General features: G+C 36.4%; 1 protein-coding gene across 1 annotated transcript; it reads right to left on the bottom strand.

Moving 5' to 3' along the window:
• Positions 1–108: 108 nt before the first annotated feature.
• LOC146471375 (histone acetyltransferase type B catalytic subunit-like) lies at positions 109–19,521 on the bottom strand. Its single transcript, XM_085120975.1, has 15 exons — positions 19,408–19,521; positions 19,228–19,296; positions 16,339–16,414; positions 15,605–15,641; positions 14,401–14,487; positions 10,919–10,961; positions 9,986–10,104; positions 7,628–7,715; positions 6,850–6,883; positions 6,634–6,738; positions 5,758–5,801; positions 5,542–5,604; positions 5,261–5,412; positions 2,650–2,766; positions 109–1,153 (listed from the first exon to the last, which is right to left on the bottom strand). The coding sequence occupies exons 1-15, from the start codon at positions 19,412–19,414 to the stop codon at positions 992–994; spliced, it is 1,203 nt and encodes a 400-aa protein (XP_084977101.1). The 5' UTR covers positions 19,415–19,521; the 3' UTR covers positions 109–991.
• Between the last annotated feature and the right edge of the window lie 253 nt (positions 19,522–19,774).

The raw sequence follows: 19,774 nt of genomic DNA, 5'->3' as shown, positions 1-19,774 counted from the left end.
ACATATTAGACCAGATTGCAACAATCAGTGCGTGTAAATTAGCTTTAAGTAAATGTGTCACTATGTATTTATTTCTACTCTTTGTTTTCACACCAACACAACACAAACTGTAGGTAACATTTTGTCCTTTATTACCACAATTTGGGCATTTTAATACAGAACAAGTTTGTAAAACATTTTAATAACAAGTAATCTCGACATTGTGCTGAACCAAAAACAACAGCTGGTAAGCACGTTGTGACATACTTTGCTATCCTTGTTTTTCACAACCTTTCTATTGACTTCAAAACACCCATGTGGAGTTACACAACAACAACAAAAGAACACAGCTGTACTAATACTACAAGTAGTATTGTTACTGACCTACACTGTTGTACTATAAATTGTTACTGTCCCACAAGACCAGCCACATTGTAATTCCAATTTGGTCCTGTATGGTGACAGGCAATCTTAGGCAAATTGCTTCACTACAAGTTAAGTTGTTCCATCTCTTGTTTCTCAGGATAAAACTCTTAACATTTGAGCACTGAGTTTGACTAGAACTTTGTGATGCTGTTTATTAACCCTTAAGCCCTAATAGTGATCAACATCAAATTTTTCCTTGTAATATCAATGCTTATTCAACCCCTGAGGTCATGAGAACTAAGGATATGATCGCCCAAGGTGAATTTTCTTGATATTTTAATAACTTTTTCCAGTACTTTTATAAGATGTTGTGGGGACAAGATAGGATAATAATTTGATCTTTGATAGTAGGGGTTAAAGGGTTAAGTAAGCAGCACAAGGTGGCTTTGACTACTGAGTCTGTATGAAATCCTGAAGGGTGACTATTCAAACCAAAACTCTCACGTCACAGTATTTCCCTATGGTGTTATTTATTCTTCAGCATTATAGATAACAGTACACAATATTTTTTCTCTCTTTTAGAGTGTTGTTCTTGGATGCTCTTCAGTGTTTGAACCTTGCAAAGCTAATCCATATAGTTTGCTTTCTAAGTAGCCGCCATTCTTTCGATGGTTTTCTTGTAGCGTGACTCCAACTCTTGGTACACCTGGTCAAGGTGCTGCATTCGTTCGTGTGTTGACTGTAGAGTAGCAGTAAGTTCCTCAGGTTTCAACAGGAGCTTTAGTTTTTCCATATCTGCTTTCTCTTTCTGAAAATTAATCATTAAAATCTAAGTCAAGACATGATGATGACGACAACAATGATGATCATTATTATAAAGGCAGTGTAAACCTCAAGATGCCCAGAACCTAAGCAAACGATGGTTGAGTGACAAGCCATAGCCAACTTCGTGAAGACTAAACAGTAACAACTAATCACTAACTTCTAATCAAACCCCTAAATCTTAATGTTCACTTAGAAAAATCATATACACTGAAGCTCTAAAAATTAGTCAAATTATAAAAACCTAAAATAACTTTTTATTAAGATGATTATTATCATTATTATTATTATTATTATTATTATTATTGTTATTATTATTATTATTATTATTATTATTATTATTATTATATCATTATTAATTTAATGGACCATGATTAATGAAAGGTTAAGTGTGGGAAAAAGCCCTGAATGAAATTGATAGTTCTCTTAATATTTTTCATGTTTTGTTACTTTGCAACCTAAAATGCTGAGAAAATAAGGTGAAAAAGAAAAGGTACAGGCAGAGATGCCACAATAGTTCAAACCAGTTACTGCAGGCCTAATTAATAAGCTGGGTGAATTATACTTGGAAAAAACAGTTCACATTCTGGTTACATTGCAAGCTAGGTTGCATGAAGTACATATAGACTTGAAAGATCAAGGGTCTTCAGGATCGTACAGTGTAGGAGACTTGGACAGCTTGTGAATTGAGAGAACCGTTAATGGTAGTCCCAAGATCTCGTGCTAGGGTTTTCCATATCCTTATTATTGTTTTGTTCCAGAAAAAACGTCAAAAGGAACGTACAAGTTTTACACTTCTTATAGAAAAGAAGGTTACATGCATGTTAAGGTAACATTGTACAACTGAAGTAATGGATCTGGTTTCCTGGTCCAGAGTGTGTACAACTCTTTACTGTAACAAATTAGAGGGGTTTGAATTTAACCAACACATTGCTAAGCTTCTTGTTGTTGCGACTCAAATTTGCCACAGGTTTGGCTTGTGGCTTTCAATCCCCTTAGAAAACATTGCCCCAAGATTTTTTTGCTTTTCCACTTCATTTGAAGTGAAAACCGATGGTTATGGGCAAGTTTTCGGTTTTTTTTTTTTATTATTATTATTATTATTATTCAGAAAAGAAGCACAAAGCAGAAGATAAAACATAGAGGCAACATTTCCTGAAGAAATTGAAAACCACATGTAAAACATCTGGCAAATCTGAGCCAAAACAACAAAGAACAAGCTAAAATGTATTATAGGCTGGTCATTTGTTTAACAGGAGGGCAGAGAAGACCTTGGCTTAAGACATAGAACCTTGACAAAAGAGGATTGGTGGCCTTATTCTCTATAAGGATTCCTGGCAGGTGATGATGATGACGATGATGATGACAATAACAACAATGAAAATTCTTAGTTTACCACATTTTCTGAAGGCAGTGGCCGATAGTATGAAACAGTGAAAGTGGCTTAATTAATTTAACACAATTAAGTCAAAAATTAAATACCTGAAAAGGGATATTAAGTCTGTTTTTCACTTCAAGCCTGTAAGCCTTGTACTCCTCAACATTGCTGAGATCTGTAACACGGAGACGCAGGATTTCATAAACTCTCCTACACTGAACCTGAAAAGAAAGCAATGAGTCAGACATGACATAACATCTGTCAACCTGATGAGCAACAAAATTAAAAAAGGCTTTCAGAAATGGCTTTGTAATTATGGAGAAACTGTTTACTGCTTTTAATTAACTACTTCTAAGAGTTTCCTGTCGACTAGTTCCTCCAAGCGTCCTCGCTAAATACCCTTCTGTTTTCATCCAATTTTAGCCAAGACAGAGCACTGAATCACTGGCTCCAAGAGTATGCCCTAACCATTCATAATTATATGTTAATTGATCTTACTTGTGGTCCATATTGGGAAAATATTGGTCAAGTTCTTTTTTTTTTTTGCAAGTAAAAGGAAGAGACCAATTTTTTCCCTATAATGGACTGAACAAGCTGGTTCAGTCAGGTTTTTTGTCATAATTATAGTCTTCCTCAATGTGTGGTTCAAGAAAATATCCATACCCCCACCACGGAGGGAATTGGAAATTCCAGAAGGGTGGGGGGGTCAATGGCCCAGGAAATTCCAGAGGGGTGGAGGGGTGAATTATGGTTGGATATGTTTCCAGAGGGTCAACTTCACGTTCATGTCAGACATAAATGTTCAAAATTGTAACTTGGAGACATTACTTTGTTTAACTGTTTTAAAGAAACCCTTGTTACATTAAAAACATGTTTCCCTTCTCTGAAAAGCCTTTGTAAGCGAAGTACTCCAACTGAGACAAGAGACCTATGTCTGCGTTGCGTGACTCAGTTATTATAAAACTGTTGTTTGTAAAACTTTATTGCGTAGAAAATATTGTTAACTGGCAACAATTGACTTTGTATCATTGTTTAAAAGGGAAAATTTTGTATGGCTATAAAGTGGAAGCACCAATTTTTCATAAAACATTGAAATATTTGTTTGTATGCGGTGTAGAGTTACGGGCAAAGGTCAATTATAACTGGTTTGTCAAAACTGACCCGCGTTAAAACTTATTTTGTCCAAAGTATTTCAACTTAAAGTCCAAAACTATTAACTCAATTTCTATGCCAAAATTCAACAAAATAGAGCCAATTCAACATTCTTTCAATGCGTTATTGATCTCATACAAAATTTGCATAAGAACGTGAACATGCTAATTTCGTTTTGCGGCTCCATTTCGTCTGCGGTTTCAAGTTACGATCTGAAAGCTCTATTTGTCCCTATTTGTCTCCCTGCCTTGCTAATGCTTATTTTGTCCATGCTATTCCGATTCAATAGGAAAACTATTGACTAAAATAACTAGACTGAATGATTACCATGAGAAATATTGATTGAGTAGAACTAAAGCTATAATCCTTTTGATCTCCTACAAATTTGCATAGGAACGTAAACATGACATATGCAAATTAAATGAAAACACATTTTTGCATTGCCGGACTTATTCCAGCAATTTAGACTTAAAATCTTCAGCGAAGCTAATGGTAAAGTTTGATGTCAATGACCACAGGTAAATATAAAACACAACAATTATTTCAGTATTAAGATCTTTTTGGAAAACTCTACCGGTGAAATTGAACGGCGCGTGCGCTCTTCGATAACGCATATTTTCTCCTCGTGTAGGCAGTTCTTGATAATTCTGAAATGTTCACATCAAACTGATTTTTAAGGCGTTCTTTTGAAATAAAACTTTTCCAGAGGGGGGTGGGGGTGTATTCTGTATTTAAGGAATTTCCGAAGGGGTGGGGGGGGGGGGGTAAAAAAATACCTCGAAAATGGAAAATCCAGGAGGGTGGGGGGGTCCTTTGTGAAATTCCCTCCGTGGTGGGGGTATGGATATTTTCTGGAACCACACAATATTGTTTTCAAGTCAACATGAATCTCGTTTATGTTCTTAGACTGGGTATAACAAAATTTGTCACTCTTGTAGTAAAACTTCGACATAATGATTTAAAATGTTCAAACTCGAAAAGCTTAGTTTAAAACACTTTTGTTTTGTTTTTGTCAAAATTGAAACACTTTGCTCCTTTCAAATGTATGTTGTAACATAACCGGTCCATCTTAGCAGTCTGTATGGGAAAATTCAGATTGCTCCTTTTTCTGCTCAGTCCAGTTTAGCTATGTACATGTAATAAAAGGGTTTATTCAAGACTGGAGTCTGATTACCTCCAATAAAATTATTTTTATAATGGACAGGGTACACAAAATTTGCAGATGTACATTAAGTCAAGTGTGATGCACATGTGACTTTACCATGAAAAGTTATGGTCCCCTTACAACTAAGAGATTTGACAATAATTGAATATCTTTTGAGGACATTGTTACACAGTTTAAAATCCTTCTGTCCGGCTCTCCTAAAATGCTACAGAAAAATTTAATCTACTGTCTAAGCAACCTATAAAATGTCCTTGACCATAATTTTTTTTTTCTCACCACCAGTTTATAGTCAATTTTAATGACTGAGTAAGAAGCTCAACCATCTTGCACCCTTGCAACTTGGTGTTTCCTGTTTCTGTGATTTCCTTCAGACTGAGCGGTTCCTACAATGTACCTACCTTGTTGATTTTGAGTTGTTTACGAGCCTGTTCCACCATTTTATCACTGAAGCCGCTGCGCAGATTTTCTGGAGAAAATGCAGAGAGTTTACTACAGCCCAAAGCATCTATATAGTCCCGCAACCTTATGAAATCATAGGAAGGATCCTCCACTGAAAAACAAATTAAAAAGAATTTGTTGACATGCTGCATTGACATACACTTCTTTATTTCTTCAGTCTGTCTTTGACACTGGCATTGAATCTTTGTAATTGATTGCAATCTATTTGTTTATCAATCACCTGTAATGTCCAAAACCTGTGGATCCTTGATATAGAATGTATCGACAGTTTGGAGCAACTGAGCTGATGAAATATAAGCATATGACAGTACAATAATAATTATTACATACTGCACATACATGTATCTAAAACCAAAAGAAACAAATTTAAGAAAACAAACAAGTATGGTTGCATGAGAAATGCCTCAGAATATAAATATATATTTTTATCACAAACCCCCATGGCCTTGTCTTTGAAACGGCAGAAGAATCAACATTTGACTGAAAAAGAACATCAAATCAATCAAAAACTTAATTAAAAAGGAATACACCAGCAACATTTTGCTCACTGGAAAAAAAAGGGCAAAAACAGAAAAGTTACAGGGTGTGAAAAATCCATTAACTTTGACTTGATCAGTTAATGAATACGTAGAACTTTGCAAATGTTATAATTACATGCATAAAATATAGAATATGGACGTTCAACAGATCCCAAGGATTTTTGTGTTAAATATTTTATTCAGAGTTTGAAATCTGAACTACTCAAATAGAAAGCATGACCGACGCAAAGAAGTGTGGAAATGAGCAGCAGAGGAGAATATGAACAAACAGGGTGGGACATACAGTGTAAGGAGAAGAGTAGGGGTGTTCAACTGAGGAAGGACAGCTGCTGGTGGTAATATTCACATGCACAATCTCTGGTAGGAAAAAGGGTTGACTTATTGGCTGCAAAAAGATTGCTTACTTGATTGACTGGTAGATAGACAGACAGGTGGACTCACTCACTGTATAACTGACTTACACTGTAGAGTGGAACCTTGATTTAAAGAAGTGCCAAAGGACTAGAAATTGGTTTGTTATGATTGAGGGGTCGTAACACTCGTTGTATTGAGGTTCTTTTCCATACATTTTAAAAGGTCAGGCTGGAGAATATTGTTCATTGATTTGTATCAAGGACTTTGATTATAGAGGTTTGTTAAATTGAGGTTCTACTGTACTGACTATCTGACTAACAGATTTGGTACATTGTAGTAATCCAACAAACAACTCATCAAAAGACCAACTGCTTAACTATGACTAGTTAACTGGCTATGAACCTGAACAAGAGACAAACCTTATGCGAGGTCTGATCTTGTCTGGGTAGGCATAGTACTGATAAACTGTCATGTACCCCACTATGCTGTAATGTACAGTACCAGCTTCTTTTTTCTTCTCAAATCTGGGAGGAAGGAACGAATCATTGAAGTCAACAGAAGGTTTTAATATCCAACAGTTTTATCCAGTCAAAGAATTAAATAATAATCAATTAAAAATTGATAGTTTTACTTACACAAGGAAGTATCGCCACCTTTCATCATCAGAATCTACATGTAAACAGAACAGAAGAAAATTCTTTAAAAGCAAGCCAAGTACTGGGGTTGGGAGGGGAGATATAACAAAGAAAATGGATTCATTAAAAAAAATTAATGGAAGAAAGATCCTTGCAGTTATTTACGCAACTTAAGCAGTCGCAAAAAAAAAGCCTGAAAAAAAAAAATTCAGGCTTGAATGGGATTCAAACCCATGACCTCTGCGATGCCAGTGCTGTGCTCTATCAACTGAGCTATCAAGACAACTAGGAGCTAGTCATAATTATTGTGAGTTCATAATTATACCCATGAAGGATGAATTACAGTAGGTACATTGTATATTTTGAACTGCGGGTTGAAAAATTAAATGGATGTAAGGGTCTTTCTTCCATTTAATCTTTCACCTGCAGTTCAAAATATGTTTCACATAATATTATTCATATTTGAAATGAATTCAATCAGTAAAGTCATGTGGCTAGAAGTCAGGGCTAGCACATGCACACTGATCACAACTAAAAGAGAAAAGTTTGCCTGTGCTTATCAGTTGCAAAGGATGCATATTTGCTAGCCAAAATGAATTTCATTCATTACAAAATTCTTGTCTCTAGATGAAAAGATCACACGGTCTTCTAAACAACCATCAAACAATCACTTTATTTAGTTATCATAGAATGTCACCAACAACACTTGAAACATTGCTTGATTTTGCATGCACAAAGGACCTATTGGATGTTCATTGACACCTCCACTTTTACAAACCTATATAAGATGACGCATCAACAAACCACAGCAAGAAAGTCTGGAGTCTTTCATGATAATCCTTGAACCTTGGAGTAGTAACATCAGCCTAAGAAATGGTTTTAAAATAAGGTGGTAATGGTCACCATGACAACATTGAACAAAGAAATCATCAGAAGTGTTACAGACAATGATTAAACAGGTGAAAGTTAATTCATAATATAGTGGGGTAGGTTTAGGGTACCCAATTTGGCCCCTATTCTTGAAGGGTTTTGCCTCTAAATGAAATGCCATTCTGGAAATAACTATACCCCATTCTAGAAAAGGTAGTGCTTTGTTTCCTAAACTGAAACACCTAAAATTATGCAGGTAATTGTGCTTCTCTATGAATTCTCTATGTGCAAGAAAAAATTGCGACTGGTATTTGCAACATAACACCATGTTATAAGAAATGCCTTGAGTTAATAGATGCTCTACTAGAAGCTAGATCAAGACCAAACTCCGTACCCTATTTAAGGCAGCACGTACCCAAATGAGTCTTATATATGCTGGGAGTGATATGGTGACTTGAGTCTGGTCATTGCATAACGTCATTTCCTTGGATAAGATACATTTTTGCACATGTACTTTACTCTGTTCTTTTGTTCTCTACCGAAAATACAAATGGATGCAGGGAAAGGATAAAACAAACAGTCTGTGATAAATAATTTATCACTGTTTGTTAAACCTTTTAACCCCCAGTATCAAAATGTATATTCTCCTAGCTGTTGTCCATGCATTTCTTGATTACCAGTTAGGAGAATTTATTTGAACTTCAAGAAGTTTCATCTGTGGGGACCATTTCTTCCACTATCATGACTTACATGTTCATGTTTGATCAAGTAGTGATCAACGCTAATTTTAAGACAAATAGATTGAAGAACTCATTTCTTCTTAGTAATGCGCTCAAATTGTAATTTTTGTCATTTTATGGCAGTTTTTTAACCTTTGTAATTTTTTTGAATTTTTGAATTTTTTTTTAAATTCTATTGTAAAAAACTATATAATTCCATAGGGGGCCCACACAATGTGTCTGTGTAGCCGATTGTTATCATATAGTAAATGCACTGGATTTACCGTTTGCTTCACCTATAGCGATACATCGCTAACTATGTAAATAAATCAATGATAAATAAACGTTGAATTACCTTTATCTGTGGTATATAGTTGTCCTTTTACCTCAAAAGCGGTTTTTTGAGCGATTTTGAAGGAGTTTGAGTTCGCCGTTGACTGTTCCATATATAAGAAGGAGAAGGGAGGAATCCTTGTTTTGAAAGGGTTCCAGCGCCGGAGCAATTTTTCCCAAAAAAAACGCATCGCTCCGCTTTCAAACTTTACAGCATAAAGGTCAAAAGATTCACGATTCTTCTCGTACCTTCTAATCGAAAATCCATCCAAACGGCCCGGAGCTAGTCCTCGAAGAAAATCAAAATCCCACAGTATTCGAGCGACTCGAAAGCGTAGCAAGATCCATACGTGCCAGCCACAAACCGTCCCGCTGATTGCCCCTTTCTGATTGGACGATTGTCTAACATCGTCCAATCAGAAAGGGGCAATCAGCGGGATGGTTTGTGGCTGGCACGTATGGATCTTGCCACGCATTCCATTCGCTCGAATACTGTGGGATTTTGATTTTTTTTGAGGACTACCTCCGGGCCGTTTGGATGGATTTTCGATTGGATGGTACGAGAAGAATCATGAATCTTTTGACCTTTATGCTGTAAAGTTTGAAAGCGGAGCGATGCGTTTTTGGGGGGAAAAATCGCTCCGGCCCTGGAACCCTTTCAAAACAAGGATTCCTCCCTTCTCCTTCTTATATATGGAACAGTCAACGGCGAACTCAAACTCCTTCAAAATCGCTCAAAAAACCACTTTTGAGGTAAAAGGACAACTATATACCAGATAAGGTAATTCAACGTTTATTTATCATTGATTTATATACATAGTTAGCGATATATCGCTATAGGCGAAGCAAACGGTAAATCCATTGCATTTACTATATAATAACAATCGGCTACACAGACACATTGTGTGGGCCCCTTATGATAATTCAACCCTTGGGTTGTAATTTAGTTTTAGTAAAGCATCTATCTATCTATTTTGAGAAATTAGATCTTGGTCAGTTTTGGAATTAAAAAGTTAATGATGACGAGTGGCGATGCTGCTATTCTCTTCCGATTGGTACATGATTATTAGGTATGATGATTAAGTAGTTTGATATCTTATTACCTGAAAGTTAACATTTAGCTCAATTAGTCTGAATTGAATTAGATATATATATATTTTATAGAGAATGAATAGAGAATTCTGTTATAGTTATGATTAATTTGAGTTAGTCACCTTGTATATCTCATACTCGACATCATTGTACTTGTATGAATGAAGCAACTCTCCCATTGGTGTAAATTTTCCTTCTTCAGGAAGTTTTGCAATAAACATGTCTAAATTTGTGAGGCAGCCTAAAATGTTTACAAAAGAAGGAAAAACAAATAAGTTTAAACTAGAAGATAATGTAGTTACCAAAGTCTATGCTTAAAACATATGGTGATAATTACAGATGTAAGAACTTTTTGATTGCAGCTACAAGCTACAAGACTTTGGAATGAACTACTTTCATTGTTACTTTGTATAAGAGAGAACTAAAGACTCATTTAGTTAAATTTGCTTTTATGTAGTTAAACTATGTTGCACCCTTTGGGGAGAAGAATGCTTTTAACTTTTTAATACTCTGTAGACTGAACGTAGCTTTGTAAATTGCTTTGGAAATTAGTTTAGTTAGCACTATATAAATATGTTTATTTATTTCATTCTGCCTGAGCCAAATACTTTTCTGCATATTTGGATACATTGACACTCCCACTTGAGAAATTAATACACTGAATGACTGAAAGTCTGGTTGTTAATTAAAAATGTTAAAAAGAAAAATCAAAATGAACACAACATGAAAACAAAATTTGACACAACAAATCTTCGCTCTGGACAACAAAAATTTATCTCTGCATGACCATTACCTTAGCATAATTCCCCTTCTGTACACAAATATGTATCTTTATCCCCTAACATGACATACACTGACATTAAAAACACATTAACTGCAATAGATAGTCTTTTATCTATACAATGGACAGACAGTGTAACAGCACACAACACACAAAAATGAAACTTACTATAGACTTGCCAACAAGTAACATGCCAAATTAAATTGTATTGTAGGCCACTACAGATATTCCAGATTGTTTTACTTGATAGGTAAATTAAAATCATCAATCGCACCTGCAGGATACTTTTCTCCAATAACACTAAGAACAGGATCAGGCTGCAGAATGAATGGTAGAAAAAAGGATAAGAATTCCTAACCCTGAACTGCTATCCAATAAAGAACAGATAAATTATGTGTTGCACTTTTGTGTGACATTAATATAGCAGAAAAATGTATGGCCAGATAGCTCAAAATTGCAGAAGGCAAAGGAACAAATAACAGGGCTTTCAATAATTAATTTTTGGTGGTAGGGGGATGGACATCCAGCACTCATTAATTTAACTTGTTTAGACAGACTCTCCAGAGACAGGTACCATCCCAGCTTCTAATAAACCTGAACAAAGTTTCAAAAGCTTTAAAAAGGCTTGTTACTTGACTTGAAGGGGTAGTAATAAGCATTAAACAAAGTTGGGCACGCTCGGGTTAAATCATTTTTGTTTAACAAGGGTGACACTTAACAGTCTGACAACTGACAAACCTGTGGCCCTCGGATTCCAGATCAAAAAATTGGAATTTGGAAATGCTGGTTTTTGTGGAGGGAAGAAAACCGGAGAATCAGGAGAAAAACCCTCGGAGCAAGGATGAGAACCAACAACAAACTCAACCCACATATGAAGTCGAGTCCGTGAATCGAACCCTGGCCATATTGGTGAGAGGCGAGTGCTCTCACCACTGCCCCATCCCTGCTCTCCTGGGTCCCTTGCCGGCTAAGTGCATGGATTATAAAAAATGTTCACAAATTATTTACAAGAAACTGGTAACTATAGGCTGTGAGATCTCTGGCATCGGCACAGACTGAGATGACAGATAGCGCAGTAGAGAGGGAAATTCCATCTTACACCACAAGAAACCAATACAAAACACATTCCAGCCAAACATTGGATGAAGGCCAGGACAAGATAAGCTACTTGCAATAATGAGCCATGCAATAATAATTATTATTCTTTCACAGTGTAAAGTTGAAATACTGATGATACTCATTTTAGCAGAAACAGCAAACCAAAACTGTTGTAGATCTCCAATTTGAGAGTAGTCATCAAAGGGAGAGATTTTTATGGCAGTATGATTTTTCACCAAGATTTAATTGTATGGCTTTTATGACCGCTACAGCACATGTATGTTTGAAGGCAAGATTTTGCCCTCCGACATGGCCACCAAATCTGTAACTTGGTGTTGCAGGGCTGTCATTGAGTTTTGATCCACATGTTGCATTAAGCTTCACACCTATAAGAAGCTAATCACTTTGTCAATGAAATGTCTCCTACAGCAGGCAGGAACACTCGCATGTATAAATTGCCACCATGGGTATTCAGATGTAACATATGTTACCATTCATAGTGCTTAAAGACAACTCTACTGTTATCTTGCTAAAAGTCCATCTCTTGTACTTGAACATTTTGTGTGAGCGATATCAAGGCATCAGCAGTATTAAACATTTTTTTACATTAGTATGCAAAATTATTTTGATTTAAAGTGCTTATGAAGTAAAAAATTCTTGTTCTAATAGGATAGTTTATTATTTTCTGAATCTTAATATGTAGGTTTTAGGCTGTAAAACATTCACAACGCGGAATAAATCGAACTGAAAGTCTTAAATTTGACGCCTAAAAGTGTCTCCATCTTGGTGCGGTCAAAACAATCATATTACAAGGCTGTGACGTACAGTACCGTGCAAATGTAAGTTGACAGTCTCGACTCGAAACTCGATCCTCGATCCTTGAAGCTATCGAGAATCGAGTATCGAGGTTCGAGGCTAGAGTTTCGAGTATCGAGTATCGAGACACTCGAAGAATTTTTCGAGGATCTCGATGGCAGATTTCGAGGAAACGATTAATTTTTCGAACCTCAAACAATAAGAGAGAACAAAAGCGATTTTCCCATGGCTCTTGCATGTAGTCTTTTCTTAGTTTGGTCGAAAGTTGAAGTAAATATAACCAATTGCAGTGAGTGTTCGATAAATCTGTTTCGGCGCGTTTTTTCCTTCCGCGTATTATTTTTAAAACACATCCGTTCGCGTTATTGTGAAATTGAAACATGCTTAAATTTTTCACATGCTACACCAATTCTTTTCAATCAAACTTCAAACACAATGAAGCGAACTTTAAACTACAAGATTGCGGCTTTTTCGCGGAATGTAACACGACCGCTTCTGAAATACGTTCGCTGCGCAAGCAGTGACGCCGCAAGATTCAGGAAGATTTATATACTTGATTGTACTTGAATCTTTCGAATGATAAACTTCGAAAAAATCAATGTCGTTATTTAAAACACACAAGATCTACGGTAGAATTCGGCAAGAAACCGGGGAAACTTCAACGTGGCCGTTCGCTTGCCTTGAGCAGACTTTGAAAACCGCCGCGAATGTTTACGTCTTCGGCGTAGCGTTACAAATTTGCATAAATATTATCGAGATCATCTCAAAAGGCAATGTCACGTTTTCTTCATTTTCTATCAACTGATTTCGGATGGTAACCGGGTCTTCCTCTGATAGATGGCTGGATTACTCGTTTTAACAGTGAAGGAAGCGAAACTAGTACTAAAACGACTTATTCGGCCGCTGTTTCACAAGCTGAGAATGGAAACACGCGCGATCGCTTTTAACCTCGCTAAACCAATACGCTGCACATAATTATGCTTGATTTACTTTAAACTTTCGCATCAAAACTTAGAAAACAGCATTTTCTTAATTAAGAACGCACAATACGTTCGGTTGTTATCGGCAAGGAACCGAGTAAACGCTTGCAGAGCGAACCTTTTCCAGCTCGAGCATACACTTGAGCACATCGCTCCAACAAAAACGCAAACACAGTTGGCTGTTTCTGCAGAGTTGATTCCTGTAAAAAGGAACCGAACTGAGGCCTCGGATAAGACGTGTGAAAAACTAATCACACGAAAAGTTCTTTGTTTCGCTGTCTCGAAACTCGATGCACTCGACTCGAGCCTCGATACTCGAAGCTTTCGAGTTTCGAGGATCGAGGATCGAGTCTCGAAGTTCGAGTTTCGAGGGACTGTCAACTTACATTTGCACGGTACTGTAGGAAATACTTCAGAAGACAAGTGAGAAGTAAACAACTCTTCGAGGCATTTCCTACATGTACGTCATCAGCATTGTCCTGAGCAAAGACTCGTTCCCAGTCCACAGGACACGATTTAGTGAATTTTGAGGTTCTTTGGAGGGCGAAAAATGTCAGTTTTAGTTGATTTTGTCAAATTCTTTTGTCATTTCATAATCAGGACACAACAAGCTTCAAAAATATGAAAAATTGTTTTTCACTTCATAGGCACTTTAAGAATGTTACAGTATTTTAGATTTCTATTAAACCCCATGACCGGCTTTAAAAATAATTATTCAATAAAATGATATTTTTTTTTTACTTTTTTCAGGTATTAAAATATCACAATTTTTATTTTACTCAACAACAAAAGCTCTTGATGTTGCATGACTTCTTAATGCAACTTGCCTGAAGGTAGTAAGTTACCGATCAATCTCTCTCACCTCTACTCCATCTACAATTTTGCTATTCACTTCGCCATCATGCTTCAACCCCATGTAGGTCAACAAGCTGCCGCTGTGGTAATACAACTGAGAAACAGTATTAAAATGTAAATTGACTTGACCATAAAGAGATTGGAGTGCTGGCGTTTCAAGCATCAACCCTTTGTCAGAGCAAATCAAGAAATTGTGGGTTGTTTGTGTTTTTGTACTGTGAGCAGTGGAGCTATGCTATTGGTGAGACCATGGTGACATGAAAAACAAGAATAAATTAGTGGAATGAAAAGCACTCATTGATTTGGGGGGATTAAGAGTGTCGATTTGAAAGAAGAAATTTTGTTCTAAAGTTTTGCGGGTTTCTGTGTTACCATGATGAAGAGACTATTAACTAGTAACACAAGAACCACAACATTCCATTCTTTGTTTTATGTTCATTGATTAAAGGGGAAGTATCACACGAACTTGGTGTCATTTCAAAACCCAAAAATGGTTGTCTGCCAACAGGAACAAAATAATAATTGTCTGTTTTTGTTAAAAACTATCACCCCAATTCAATAAAACTGTTGGTTAGTGCCTCTGGCCAGAGACTGAGTAGGTCAGAATGGATTGAAACTTGAAAAATGTTAGACCAACGTTTTTCAAGTTCTCTCATCTTTGTTTCCAAAATGCACTACAACAGGTCACAAGTTGTTCCTTTCAAGAATTGAGTTGATTTCTTTCCTCTCATTGTTCTATAGAATTATTACTAGTGCATGTAGCCATGTGAAGGTCTTATTTCACCATTTTTTAACAAAATAGGTCAAAAACTCTTTGACACTTAAGCTTGCATAGTGGTAGATGCACGTCCTTGTTATTCTCATTACTGTAGCTTTAAGGGGATGCATTCCAGAGCAACGTCTGTACCTACCAAAAGCCATAACATTGATCAGCATCAAATTTCTCCTCGTAATATCAATGTTTTTTCAACCCCTGAGGTCATGCGAATTAAGGATATGATCACCCAAGGTGAATTTTCTTGATAAAGTTATTTTAATAACTTCTCTCTGGTGCTTTTATAAGAAATGTATGGGGACAGGATAGAAGAATTTGTTCTTTGATATTAGGAGTTTAAGGGTTAACAGCATCATGGGTGCAAAGATAAAAAGGTGCACATTGGAATGGTGGGATTGAGTAGACCATACATTACTAAATAAATCAAATAATCTACCTGCACTTCCAAGTTGCTGTACCCAAAGATAGTTTCACTGAAAGACAAAGAGAAGTGAAGGAACAAAATATTAATGATTATTATTGTAAGCATAATAACTTTTTAAGGTGGTAATGGGCAAAGGCTGAATCCAAACAAAGAGCCGCAATGGTGCAAGTTAACATCTCCAGTTTCCATTTAATTGAAGGGCTACTGTAAGAGCATCACTGACAGTCTTACGTTGAATTTTAGGTAGCCTGTTTATTTTGCACAAAATACCTGAATCTTTGCATGCGGCCTTCTGTTTCACCAATTTCTTTTTTTTTTCTTTTTTTTTTTTGCTGAATTGATATTTTGGCCTCGTTTTTCTCAAAAACTAAGAATTAACCAAATGAAAAAAATAGTGATATTCTCCGACTAAACTGAAGACCACATGCAAACATTCAGACACTCATGAGAAAAACAGAATATCAGCCTAAAATCAGACGACAGAATAAGGTTATAAAAAATCAGATGGTTATACTCTCAGCCTTTCAACAATAATTATTACAAGAACATGAAGTGACCAGGATCATTACTGTCCCCACCCCCACCCTCCAGAGGATGACCCGTCACTCCCTCCAATCCCTTTCTCTCCCCTCCCCTTCAGATTCTCTTCAATTCCCCTCCTCACTCATGCCTGACATGAACACTGATTAATCTTAACAAAACAGGTATCAGCTCAACCAGAGAGCAAGAAAACACAAATTACTCACTTGTCTCCAAAGAACTGATGAGAAAATGTTGGGTGAAATCCTTTTCCCTTGTCAAACACATCATTTTCACACCGGACTGAAATGAAACAACAATATTAGGTTCAGTAAAAACTAAACATGTCTCTCCAGTCTAACCAGCAATCATACTTTTTTTCCTTTTGAGGGGGAGGGGAGGTACAAACAAGAGAACTACAATAACGAGGCTTTGTTCCTTCTAAATTAAAATAAAGTATCAGAGAACATTGTTGGCCAGTCTGCTGACACCAAATTGATATCTCGGGGTACATAATCCTACTTGCTGTCATGTTGATAGCTGGTAATAATATTATTGAAAAGAATCTACATATAAGGTGTGATGGAAGTCTATTAATTGCTGTTGTAAGAAGTTTCCAGACCACTCCAGAATTTAAAGAACAGAGTCTGACTTTTGACATGACATCTAGTAAAGAGGTTTATCAAGACCTCCCTTCTAAGGACGTAAGCACAATAAAAAAATGTGAAGGACATCAAGGATTTCTGGAGATAAAACCCAGTGTGACAAACAACAAGAAAGCTATTTGATATCAGGGTTTTCAAAAGCACCCGATGCCCGACGCAAGTCACTGGCTTCTTTTAGCGTTTGCGCCGGGTACATATTGTCTCCAAAGTATGAAATTATGTCAATAACGTAGCTGATTACGGACATGGATATTTTTGCCCAGATTTTAAGTCCAATTGTTATAATTAATAGTTATATAAATCTTCTTCATGTTCATTAACTACTATCCAGCATTGTCTTTGGGTTGTTTCAACGACATTTAACATGAACCGGAAACTATTTGAGGTTCCGCAGAGCCAAACAAACACTTTTTTGCCCTAAAAATGCACCAGAATGCATCTCTGGGTATGCAAAATTTAAAAATTTGCTGTGACCCCCCCCCCCCCCCAGCAGGAGGGGGTATCCCCCTCCTGCACTTTCCCTCTAAAACCGCAAGGCACCGTTTACGCGGTGCAATTGTCCTCCGGCTACTTTCACATTTCCTCCTGGTACTTTTTTTCATTTTGAAAACCCTGTGATATACTGTACATAGTGGTTCTAACACTTGAGTCATTATATGTAACCTATCGTGTGACCATTCAGCTAGAAGCTTATGACAAGAACTTCTATTTTATGGTCATCCCCATAAGCTGTTTCGTTTGCCATCACCCGACTGACCAACGTTCTTGGAATTTGGAGCAGTTAAACTGCGTAGAAAATGCTATCTTAATTTTTTAGTTTCAAATTAAAAAGCACAGGTCTATGTGATGCAAGAAAAAATATCAAGAATAAGAATTTGATTTGAATTTTTGACCACATAATCCTGCCTCTTTGAAAAAGAAACAAGCAGCTGTAGTAAAGACTCCTTCCTGTAAATGGTTATTATTGTGAGTCTTTTGTTATTTCTTTACTTTGAAGTTAAATATTTTTTTCCTCAAATTGCACAACTTTACAGTTACAAGATTTTTACAAGCTGTAGAAGGTGGTTGTACATTTCTTCCCCGAGTATGAATTATATCATATAATTATATCAGTATTCCCATACTGAGTATGACTTAAGATTTAAAATCTCCTGTTTTAAATGTCTCGTGCAAGTGTCTTAAATTTCTACTAATTTTTCTTTTTAACTAATATTTGGGATATTTTGTCATTTCTGTTCTGTTGTTCCCCCTATTTATTTATGTACTTATTTCTTTTATTTTTACTAGTGTGTGTTATTAATGTATTTGTTTTGTAATTCACAACATGCAAATTAATATTTTTATTCAATTTCAGTAATAAGGTTCTTTTCTGACTTTGTATTTTTCAATTGATTAATTCATTATGGTCACCGAAAATTATTAGTTTAGCTTTGTAGTCACTTTGGGTGTCCAGTTACTGTCTGCATTTATAAATCTTATATCATATGTATTTATTCATTGAAGTTACAGTACAAATAACCGTTGTTGCTGTTGTTGTTGGATGCATCATTAATAATATTTCATTAATGACTGAAAAACATTCACAGGCTTTGGTACTTTATCTTGGGAGTTATTAGTCTACAACTTCTAAATCTGCAAAGTTAGAGCCTAGGTTTTTCATGCTTGATTCTGCAGTTTCCAGAGGGCAAATGAACCAAAATCACTCTTTCCTGCATCCCCTGGCTTCTTAAATCTAATTCTGCATATGACATGGACTCATACACATTAAAAAGTCTCCTGAAATGACAACTTCCCTTGGACAAGTTTCAGTTGTGGCAAACTAGATCTTTCTTCGCTTTGCTAACTTGAATTCCCAGCTGACATGAACCTTCCTCCATTGAAGGGTCGACATTAAAAGCTTCATGTATTGCGTGTCTCTTTTCAAGCTATTTTGGTAACCAGGCCTTCAGCTAATCATAAGCCATCTCTGTTCATGGGAATAGCCTACAAAGTGCTGGCTATTATTCTGCATGCTGCAGAAGGTGATTCTGCGCTTAAAGCCAATGGATGAAATCCAAACTGTAACAATTGACATGAAATTTTCCCTGTGGTACCAAATGGTGGAAATTCAAGTGAAACAGTTGAAGTACTGACGTTTATTTAAGCTGTAAAAGGCAGATTCTCTTTTGAGTTTGTAAAAGACACCCTAAAAATTGGTCATTCTGGTTCAAATGAAAGCTGCTAAAAAGTGTCTTCTTGAATGTTTACCACGCTGAGAGACAAGACTTGATGGGAACTTTACTTGATCGTTTTCCAGCGTTTGGTGTGTTCAAAATGAGTTTATTAATTGGTCTTGAAATTATAAACACTTAACGGAGAAAAATGTTAAAATTTAGCCTAACATTGTAGCACAAACTAAAAAAGCTTAGCTTAACTTTTTTACAGCTTAATTTTAGCAAAGCCTTAATTTACCGAGTTTGATGCTGACCGCTGTATTTGAGTCGCACTTGTAACGAGCTAATGCCTGCTCCACCATGGGAACTGAAATAGAAAAATACAGGATTATAAGTGCATTGATGAAGAGACGAAATAGTGCATAAAAATGGCGTTCTTTGGCATAAAAACAATCGACAAAATGTCAAATTTACTCACCATCCATGTTGGACTGTTCGCGCGCTTTCCTGCCCAAATGGGTAACACCGCTGGCTGGTAAGGTCTGTGTTATTTTTACCCAGAGTTCCTTTTCTGTGAGTGGTCACGCACAGTCACGCTATTCGTTGTTTCTCTGTTCCGACAACCTGGGCCGCGCCCTGGTCCCGGCCCTGGCATGGGTTAACGTGTTGTTTGATTCGAATATAATAAGTGAATCAATAAACATTTTTCAAAAAGCCTTTTGCCCTTCGGTTTTGAATTATACTTTTCTTTACAATCAGCGTTTTAACATTTTTATCGAGCGAGATGAAAACCGTTTCAATCAGATAACATCGGCCTAAGGGAGGTGACGTCATGGGTTATTCTT

This window comes from Pavona decussata, unplaced genomic scaffold (assembly GCF_977016875.1).
Source record: "Pavona decussata unplaced genomic scaffold, jaPavDecu1.1 SCAFFOLD_105, whole genome shotgun sequence".
NCBI lineage: Eukaryota > Metazoa > Cnidaria > Anthozoa > Scleractinia > Agariciidae > Pavona > Pavona decussata.
Note: the sequence above shows the minus strand (reverse complement) of the source record. Positions and strands in the feature narration are given on the sequence as shown.